The sequence below is a fragment of the Hippichthys cyanospilos genome, chromosome 22 (assembly GCF_059441005.1).
Source record: "Hippichthys cyanospilos isolate Australia breed blue-spotted pipefish chromosome 22, RoL_Hcya_1.0, whole genome shotgun sequence".
Classification (NCBI taxonomy): Eukaryota; Metazoa; Chordata; class Actinopteri; order Syngnathiformes; family Syngnathidae; genus Hippichthys; species Hippichthys cyanospilos.
In genome coordinates, this window is record NC_142390.1 from 1,729,365 (window position 1) to 1,739,980 (window position 10,616).

General features: G+C 41.8%; 1 protein-coding gene across 2 annotated transcripts; it reads left to right on the forward strand.

The window, feature by feature from the left end:
* Window positions 1-1,781: 1,781 nt before the first annotated feature.
* On the forward strand, window positions 1,782-4,471 carry LOC148405362 (keratocan). 2 transcript variants are annotated; one of them, XM_088406577.1, is made up of 4 exons: window positions 1,782-1,824; window positions 2,319-2,387; window positions 2,469-3,018; window positions 3,368-4,471. In XM_088406577.1, the coding sequence occupies exons 2-4, from the start codon at window positions 2,321-2,323 to the stop codon at window positions 4,464-4,466; spliced, it is 1,716 nt and encodes a 571-aa protein (XP_088262703.1). In that variant the 5' UTR covers window positions 1,782-1,824; window positions 2,319-2,320; the 3' UTR covers window positions 4,467-4,471. The 2 variants fall into 2 exon arrangements, with proteins under 2 accessions (XP_088262703.1, XP_088262701.1); XM_088406575.1 differs by lacking the exon at window positions 1,782-1,824 and having other exon boundaries at window positions 2,282-2,387.
* Window positions 4,472-10,616: the final 6,145 nt, after the last annotated feature.

The following is a 10,616-nucleotide window of genomic DNA, read 5'->3' on the forward strand; positions in this document are numbered from 1 at the left end:
TGTTCATTTGGAGAATGTGGAGTAGCAAGAAAGTAAAAAAAAAAAAAAAAAAAGCCCATTGTGTGTGCTCACACTAGTGTGGCGGTGACGCTTTTAGCCCACAAAATCAATCACAGTCTGCGACCCTTGGCCTTCGCCCTTGTTAACCTTGCCGATGACGCTTTAGCCAGCAGACAAGCAGATGGGGGAGAGGGAGGGGCTAAATTAAGCTAGGCCATGTTCGTAGGTGTCACTGTCAGTCAAATTCCTGCCTCTGCTTCCTGTTATTTAAGTCCCTATTTGATTATTTTGTCAATATTAACCCTTGTGGCATTATGTTACCAATTATTATGTTTTTACGATACGATAAAAGAATCAATGAGGAAAAAAACACAACATCAAGCAATGCAGTAATAAAATAAATGAATAAATACAAAAGTAACTACAAATGCGGTACAGTAGCTAAATAGATTCACGCTGGGCGTGTTACTGTCATGTTGGTCCAGTTATCTAATAATCTGTTGAATATATAATGGTGCTGCTTTTATTTCTAAGCATTCAGGCATGTTCAGTAACCCTAACCCTAAAATAAATAAAAATAAAATAAAAAGCACACCTCTAATATGTCTAAATTCTTTGTTACTATTACCTACCATTTTTCAACAGGTTAAGGTCGACTTTCTCTTTTTTTTTAATTTTCTTTTGTGACAATATTCCTTCCTGTAATCAGATGTCAGTTCGCTGGAAATAAATGATGAAGTGTTAAGCATTCAATAGGATTTCAACATTAAAAAATTCATAGAGAAGTAAAAGCTGCCTTTTGGGGATTTTTTTGGTAAGTTTAATGTGATTTAATACATCATTGATGCTTTATAAAAACGTATTTAAAAAATGTACAATATTTTGCCGAAGTTTAAACCAATGCGAAGTCCTTCTAAGGCATATGCTGCTCTCTAGTGGACATTAATGGAACTTCACGTTCTGCTTTGCTGTCTTGCAATTGGGGCTTGTTTTTTACTGAAGAGAGCAAAATTGCGTAAGTATGTGTGACTGACCGTTTTAATAAATAACCAGGTTGTTTATTATAACGATTTAATTTAGTTTGATTTAATTATGCGTTCTTTATCGGGACTTTGTTGTTATATCATGTTTGTCTAAAATTTAACATTAATTTATTACAACAAGTCTAAAACGCCATCCACATATTTTCATGTCTTTTTTTTTACCTTCTTGAGTCCCTTCTGGTTTTCCAAAATATTTTCTTATGATTTGTTCGCGCAACAACATTATTTATTTATTTAATTGTGATTTTTTTTCATGTCCAAAAACAGCATTCCGTTTTCTCTGCATGTCAAAAACTACCCGACCCCTCCTTCAACAATTTTTTTTTCGTTTCAAATATATTGACAGCATGACTTACATTTAATGCATCCTCGTCATTCCTTTGGGGTAACTTATTAGCATTTGTCCAGGCTTCCCGAATGAGTACAAAGGTCAAAGGTTGTAGCCAGGCGAATCTACACACCAGGATGCTAACTTTCAGCAGCAGCCACTGTTAAAAAGAAAGAAAGAAAACAAAAATAATTACCCCCTTTGACCTGCATGGGCTTGCTGTCCTTTCCCGCCATTGATCCCACATTGAGGGTACGTGCGACAATCCTTTTCCCCAAAAAGGCATTTTGAGCGTGAACATGGATCATTTAGGTCATCTGTAGGCTTGATGTCGCCGGCGTGCGGTTCAAAGTTTGACCTTTTGTGTCTGGACGGCTCCGAATGGCAAACTCACCGAACTAGAAGCGGGAACAGGCACGAACGGCAGTTTAGCTCGGAGGAGATACATTTCAGGTATTGTTATTTTTCATTTTTAAATTTCGTTCGTCTTTCTTAAAGATGTTCAAGGTCTGTTTCGGGCAAGAAGCCAGATTTGGACCTCTAATGACTCCGTTTGAGGCATTTAAAGCATGTGATTTGCAGCCAATAAGAATGAAGAGGAAGGGAAAATATTGTAATACTGCAAAATTTAATCACCTTGGAATAACATATATGTAAAGTGGTTGTTTTAATTTTAAAATGAAAAAAAAAAATCTTATATTGTATTCTAGTTAACTATCAAAACATTCCCATTTTTCAGAAAAATATGCAACTTTTGGGATCATAGTAGAGATGTGTTTACAAAATTAAATCATTAATTCAACAGGTAACGAGAGGTGGCATGTGAGAAGTTGGGTCCAACCATTACTGACTGAACATAAATTTGTTTCATGAACTTATACTCACTAATTATTTTGAAAGGATTTCTACATTTAAGTACTTACTTCTCACTCTGATGCCATCAGAAGAAATGGAAGTTCTCCCACTCTTGTTTCTACTCTTCATAGTTCCTTCACATCTGTCTATCGTCCAACCAAGTAAGTACCGGAAAACAGTAGAATAATCCGTCCTCGCTCGCTTGTGGAAACCTCCGATTGTTTTTAATCTTCTGACCTCAGGGGAAGACGCTTCGAACCCGCGTGAAGACACTAAACTGTTGACAGAGAAGAGCAAAGACGTTAACGGAGATGAACTGAAAGAAGAACGGGAGAGCATGCTAGTAGCAGGGATGTTCCCCCATGAGATGACTGCAAACACAGCAAACAGAGTGCCCCGTGGTACTCCTCAGTCTTACACTTTTCCCACTCCTCGTCTCTTCTCAATTGTCACTCCTAAAGACCACAAATCCGTGGAAGGGGTCCTCGCCGAGGTCCTGAGAAGTCCGGGGCATTATTCTGAGGATTTTAATCCAGGTGTGGAAGTCAAACCTGTGACGAATTCCATGGACACAAGAACGACCAACACCGTCGTTGAAAGTAGGGAAAACGATCAAAATAAAGTCAGCAAGCCTTCGGTCGAACTATACAAGACCAAAGGCGACCAAAATACCACAGATCGTAAGCGGAATGGAAAGAAAAAGAATCTCAAGAGGCAAAGTCAAGAAATGAAGAAGCATTTTCCTTACTTCCTGGACAATTACTGTCCTCCAGATTGTGCCTGCTTTGGAAGGTAAGACGTTGATGAATTTTCATTTCTTGCACAGGGTATTGAAAGGGGATCTGTTCACAAAACTACATCCATTATCAATAAATATTTCTCCCCCCAAAAAATAATCAAAATAAAGCGTCAGACCCGTTCTCAAAAAGAAATATTTATAAATATTTTTCCCACGAAAAATGTTAAATAAAGCACCCTCTTTTGGGATCACATCAAAGATCTGTTCACAAAAATGCATCTGTAACTTAATAATTAATAAATGTTTGTTTGCCAAAAATAGTCAACATAAAGTGTCAGACTTATTCTCAAAAAACAGAAAGCTAAACAGGAAATTCACGCTCTTCACGCGCCTGTTTTCCAGAGTGGTCCAGTGTTCGGACAAATCGCTAGACAAGATCCCGTACGGCATCCCCTACGGCTCCCGTTACATCCTCCTGATGAACAACCGCATCAACAGCGTCCAACTGGACCTTCTCCAGGGATACACCTCAATGGAGTTCCTAGTCCTGAGTCAAAATCGTCTCACGGATGGTTCGGTGGAGGGGGCCTTTGAAGGTGTCCCGGCCCTGAAGCGCCTATACCTGGATCAGAACCTACTGTCGAGCGTACCGACGGATCTTCCGGCTTCTCTGGAGGAGCTTCGACTGGACGGCAACCGCGTGAGGGTGATGTCGGAGTCATCTTGGGCTCGCTGTCCTGGCCTTTTGGTTTTAAGCCTCAGCAACAACAGTCTGGGTGACGGGTCGGGATCTCTTCCGGATGGTATACTGTCCCCCTTGCGTCACTTGAGGACTTTGAACCTGGATCGCAACCGACTGACGACCATCCCGCTCGGGTTGCCAGCGTCCATCAAAGAGCTGTACCTCAAAGGGAACCTCATCGAGCGATTCCGCGGCAAAGCGTTAAACGGGAAATCGCAGTTGACAATTTTGGACTTGAGCGCCAACAGATTGAGCGACGACGGCCTTGGCAAAGACGCGCTCCTCAACGCCACTCGCCTGGAAAGCCTCAACCTGGAGGCCAACCGACTCACCAAAGTACCCCGGCACCTTCCCTCGTCTATCAAAACCTTAAACCTCGAGGGTAACCTCATCCCCGCCGTCCGAAAAGTTGCTTTCAAACGCTTGAAGAACCTAGAACATCTGGGACTAGCCCGGAACAAGATCTCCAAAGTAGCCCCGGGAGCATTCTTGAGTTTGCCCGCCTTGCACCAGTTGGATCTTTGCCACAACGCCTTGCGCCAGGTGCCCAGACGGCTACCGCGGGCCCTCCACTCGGTGGCGCTCACTCACAACAAGATTGAGTCCGTGCCCCGGGATTCCTTCTGCTGGGGTCCAGCGGACTCGGGTCTCAGCCGATTGGTTCAAGTTCAGTTAGCCGACAACTTGATGGACATGGGAAAGCTGGACTCTGAGGCTTTCAGGTGTTTGCGGGGATTTCAGGTTGTGCATTTCTACTAAAACGAAGGTGCTTAGATGGCTTGGGACAAACGTTTTTTTTTTTTTTGTACAAGTTATCATGGTCTATAGCAGGGGTTCTCAAAGTGGGGTCCGTGAAATCATTTGGGTTATTAATAAGCAAAATGCGTATCTGTGTTGATTTCATGTTATTTTATATTAAACTGTGAAAGTATTCATGACTCTTCGATAAAGCAATGGATTATTCAGTTTCTCATTCAATGCCAGGGACGTATTTTCACGTTTTTTTTTTCCAGACATTCAATCCCAGTTTCTTAAGTATTGATTTAATACTTAAGAATCTGTAAATTAATGTCCTTGGTGTACATAAGTATTGATTGTCCGGATTCATGAAAAAACATGAAAATATATAGACCCGCCTTTTGAAGAAAAAAAAAATAGCTGGCGTATTGACTGTCTGGATTATTAAAAAAAAAAAAAGTTAATAGTTAACAGCATTTCTGGCTGAAAATATAGATACTGTATATTTATAACAATCAGCGCTCTGTATTCACTCTAAGTTGAGTTTTCTATAAATAGGATATTTGTTTTTTAATGTAAATATGTGCTAGTAAACCATATGGTCAAGATGAATATTTGCTTATGTTCCCAAAATAAACATAACATCGTACTGTATTGCTTCAGTCAACAAAACCAGACTCGCATTTTAGATCAATAACGCCGCTAGATGGCAGTAAAGTACAGGGAGACTATCACACAATAACAGTCGCGCTGATATTTGCACAAAACTGTCCATTGCGGCAAAACTATTTATTTTGCGGGTTCAAATATTTTATTTTAACTGCAAAGATTCGAATAGGACGCTAAAGATGTTTAGAAGCGGAATGTCATTTGCACATAGACGTTTTGCGGAATTTAATGAAGTTCTTCTCAGCAACGTGGCACCGCAAACACGAAGGGCCGGGGAATGACGGTGAGGAGGGAGGGAGGAAGTAAAAGAAGAAGAGAGGAAAGAGGGAGGATGGGGGGAGGATGGAGGATGGATCCAGGCTCGGTGTCCGGGAAAAGGAAGAGCTGTGACCGGGCAGACGGCTCACCAGCACCTCCCTACAGTCCAACAGGACCCTGACCCAAATTATAAATATCTGCAAACAACCCCTAATCGTGTCTTTTAAATTCTTATTTGCAGTGAGTGTCCAAAATCCATCATTTTTTTTAACATTAGAATTTGAAACGCCATCAAAATTCGGGCCGTTTTTGGATGTATTTTCTGCAAGCAAGCGCTGCTGCTTTATTCAAGCGTTTGCAGATTAAACAATCTTTTAACCACTTGATCGGCCATTAACATTGTTGTTATTTACTCCCGGCCTGAAAGCACGTCCATATGTTGCGGTTTTGACCACATCCAGCTTGACTGGAAGTTTCACCACATATTAAGTGGATGTTTTGTAAACACTTGAAGGCCTCTATCTTCAAAAGGAGGAAATCAACGAAAAAGCATTCCCGGGTTGTAGCGGCGCTGAAAAAGGACATTCTATATCATTTGAAGAAAAGATCCCGGTGAAGGGTTAACTGACACCTCGCATCCACAGCAGAGTGCGATTGCACGCGAGGGAAAGGAGGTGGCGCTTGAGCAAGTCGAGAGGAGCTGAGGGAAGGAGGGGAACCATGGGAGCCAGAGGGACCTCCACACACACGCATGCAGTCTATATCTTAAGCAGCATGCTCACTTTCATGATATTGTGCCTTTTTTTTGTTAAATCTCAGGCAACATACTCCAAAACCGTCATGCATTATTCATGACTTATTACTGTCATTTGAAAGTAATTAGTTCCATTACAATATGACTGTATTTGAAACTGAAGGCCTTACACTACCACTGCGTTATTTTTTTTTTATTACTTTCACCGACATAACTGGAAATATGGATTTGCTCATTAAGATTATTGCACTAAAGCTTGGTTTAAGCCTAAAAACAGTACAGATGAAAGGCTCATAACAGCGTGAAATATACTGTAAATAGACAGCTGCAAAACTTATATTCTTCTCGTCTTTATCTCAGAGGAACTGAAAGTAATGGGCGCAGTGGTCTTGGGGTGTTTTGGGCCAATCTTGGGGGGGGGGGGGGGGGGGGGACACACACACTTTCAGGTTAAAAACGCATTGCAATGCATTGCGTTACTCTCATTTGTACCGAGTAAAATAACTCCTATTTTTTGGTGTGTAATGCATTACTGTATACAGAAAAAAAAGTAACGCATTACAGTAATTGCATTACTTTTGTAATGCATTACTCCCAACACTGTTATCAACATTTCCTGTAAGGCTGTGACCCTCTTACGTACCGCCACAAAATTTTCAATTGTTTCATAATGCCGCAAATGTCCACTAAATTGCCTTTGCCGGAAAACGTGGAAATTTTCAGCCTTTTTAGGGCTTTCCGGCTAATTTGGCGAGCTGAGGGCTTAGTTTTAGCTTTCAGGTGAAGCGCTTCTTGAGAACAAAAACAAGTCCATAAAAATTAACGGCATACAGATCCATCTGGTTAACTTCATGGCTTGGACAAATTGAGCAGACTTGATGACGAGCATTTTCGAAAGACTTCTTCCTGGATTTTAACGATACCCTCGTTTGACTCATCAGACCCAAAGCGACAAACGCACACACAGGTGGTCTTGTCCAATTCCCGTCAGCCTCGGGGATCAAAACTATAAAGCGGGTCAACGCTCGCCTTTCTGTCTTTGTCGCAGTCTAGACTGACCGAATCACAAAACATCGTAGCTGGAGTGTGCTAAATGTCAGGAAATTTCTGCTGAGCATTAAAGGTCATATGTGAAGTTTTCCAACCCTGGGAGCAGACATTACCTAAGCCCTTGCCCTCTCTGAGACATCACGAGCGGAGAAAATACAACTCTGCAGGAGTCAGCAAAGTGCCTAACAGAAAGTTTCGCTCAAGCCTCAAAAAAAAAAAAAAAAAAAGGTGTGGAATACCGAGATGTGATTATGTGCTAATGTGAGCAATTATCACCAAAAATGGACCTTTTTTTAAATATAATGTGACATTTGTGCACACATACTATGCTGCAGGTTAGCTGACTTTTGATGACTCATTGCAATTCTGCAATCAAATGTGCTAAACGGCACCTAATAACTTCTCCATTTGTAAAAGAATTTCTGCTGAGTTGACATCTAAATAAGCGTCTCATTTAGGAGGAGCGTACTATAACTTTCCGCATGACAATGACTTTGTGGCTGAGAAGTATTGTATGATTGTCCATCGCCTCATTTCTCAAGTGATTGTAGAGCAGGAGTGTCAAAAAAGTCAAATCAATTTTGACCGTAACATTCCAACCAATGACTGTGTAATAAATTAGCTATGATTGATTTTTAAAACAAAATATTTCCTGAAAAAAAGTGCCTTTGGAAAGAGTATTTCATCAAATTACCGTATTCTCCGCACTATAAGGCTCACCGGATTATAAGGCGCACCACTTTATCAGTTCATTCCCCATCTACGAACCCCAATCTCAATATTGATCCATATACCGGATTATAAGGCTTTTAGGTGCGCCTTATAGTGCGGAAAATACGGTAGTTAATTCATGTATTACGGCTAATATAATGAACCTAAAGCCCCGCAAGTGCTAAAACCAAACCCTTGGTAAAGACCGGCACCGCATTGCTCCTGGTTGATGCGATGAAGCTGAAATTTGATGCGCTCATCATCCGCACGTGGCCTAATTTTAGTTTGAGCCTCCTTCGCTCCGATCCAATATGATCCTCAGGCACGAGAGAAAGTGTAAATCTGTGTCTCCGTGCATTACTACCTAAGTCTGAACAAGTCGGAGGACCATGACACAAAGTTGGATGTGACAGCGGGACGTTTGCGGCGCAGACGTCGGAGTAAACTGGGAATAATCCAAAAAAAACAAAGTGATTGACTGCCGGGCGCTGAGAAATCCAGATGTACGCCACCAGTCGGACAGGGCTAATGAGTAAAAAATATTACAACTGCAGCAGATGCTTGGATAAGGAGCACCAGAAAAATACTTCGATTCATGCGCAAAAGTGTAACGTGTGAAAAAGTCGACGCGCGTGATGAAACTGGATTTACGGGCCCGCGGTTGCGCGCCGTCGGCGACCAGTCCACATCCGTGTCGCAGCTTTAAATGGATCAACGTACGGTGTCATTACGTTTGACACTTTTGATTGCAGTACACTAGAAAAGACAAACGAGACGTCTTGGCTGACCGCACGGCACGGCTTTGTCACTTACAGAATAGAGCAGCGGGAATTGGAACTTTTGATCACTTAGGTTTGGATTCTAGAGAGAAGTCACTGAAACATTAATGCTTGCGTAGGACATCCTCCATCATGAGTCCAGACCCATTGGAAAAACTCACAGAATAAGCCTCTCATATGGAAATATAAATATGTGATGGCTGTCATTGCTGTGATTTTAAAGAACAGGAATTTTCAACCCTTTAGGACCCAAAACTAGATTAGATCTTAGTAGTTTTTTCTTTTGAGGGACAGCATTGCTGAGGTGCATGATTTATGCAAGGACTTGTCAACAATCCATCGCTCTATAGCGCAAGGAGATTCTGTTCCAGACCAACGCCAATGTGTCCTATCAGGATAAACCCCAGATTGTACTCCAGAGACAGATGACACAGTTTAGCAAACAGAGTATTGGAGCAGAAGGAACAAAAATGTCTCATTCCATCCTGCAGCAATATCTTGCTCCAGGAGACCCAGACTTGGTAGACTTGGTTGTAAATGCTACAACACATGGCTTTGCATATAGCTTTTTGCTAGGTCAAGCAGGAAAATGAACAAGTCATTTGTTTTCAAATGTGATCCTGTTCCAGACCAATCCAATAAGGATACGCCCTTAAGAAAAAAAAATAGGTTGACTTGGTTGTAAGTGCTATAAAACTGCATGTATTTGCTTACAGGTTATTGCTAGAGCAAGCAGGAAAATTGACATTTGTTTTCAAATGTGATCCTGTTCCAGAACAATCCAATCAGGATAAGGCCTCGAGAAAAAAATAGATTGACTTGGTTATAAATGCTATAAAACTGCATGTATTTGCATTCAGGTTCAGGGCAAGCAGGAAAATGAACAAGCCGCTGGTACTCCACTGAAAGCTTAGTTCAGAACAAGGGGAACGTGTCCAATAAACCCCAGATTCTACTCCAGAGACAAAAGAGGTGCCATGGCCATAGACAGTACAAGACAGCACAGATTAGCGACCAAATTATTTGAGCAGCAGGAACAAAAAGGTGTCATTACATCTTGCAGAAATACCCTGTTCCAGGAGACCCTGTACACCATTGTGGTCCATCAAGATGAGCTCCAGAGAAATAATAAGTTGACTTGGTTATAAATGCTGCCACACTATGTGGTCAATGCTCGATCGAGCAGGCAAAGGAACAAGTCATTTGTATTCCAGAGAGATACTGTTCCAGAACAACCAGAGTTCAGACAACTCAAATGATTGATCTGTTCAAAATGTAGAAATCTGATGAAGAACGGTTTGCTTTTTGTCAACAAGTGAGGAGCATGATTCTCTGACCGAAAACTAATTCAGGCATAGATGCCTTTGACCCCAGGTTTGTCACCAGGAACAAGATGACGTGATCACCAAATCAAATGTAGGTGTGGACACCTACGATTGTATATTTGAATAAAGTAATTGAAGTGTTATTTTTGTGAATATACTCTATGACATCATTCTGGCGGGGAGACCCTGTTCCAGTCTGACTGACTGCACGGCTGAAGAAATAAACCAAATAGTTATAACTACACGTTGACTGATCAATGCGGTGAGCAGTCAGTTTCCGTTAGTCTCGTCCCGTCTAGCCAGAATCGGGAACTTTCTTGTGTAGAGAGCGGAATAACCCGCATCACTGCATTCAGTCGGGATGAGCCCGGAGACCGAGGGCGTGGGGGACAATGGACTAAAACCGCCGGGCCGCCAAATCCCCGATTTTCGAGAGATTCAAGTCCGGACAGGAGATTCCAGTAAAAGCAGCAGGAAAACATTGTGAAGTCCTTTCGTTTCATCAGTGTTGACCTCAGCTGATTTGTTCCTCCTTCGGGCAAGGATACCAAACCCCGCTGGACCATCACCTCTCCACCAACATCCCCACCACCTCCACCGGCAACATTTTCCATGTTGTTGTCGA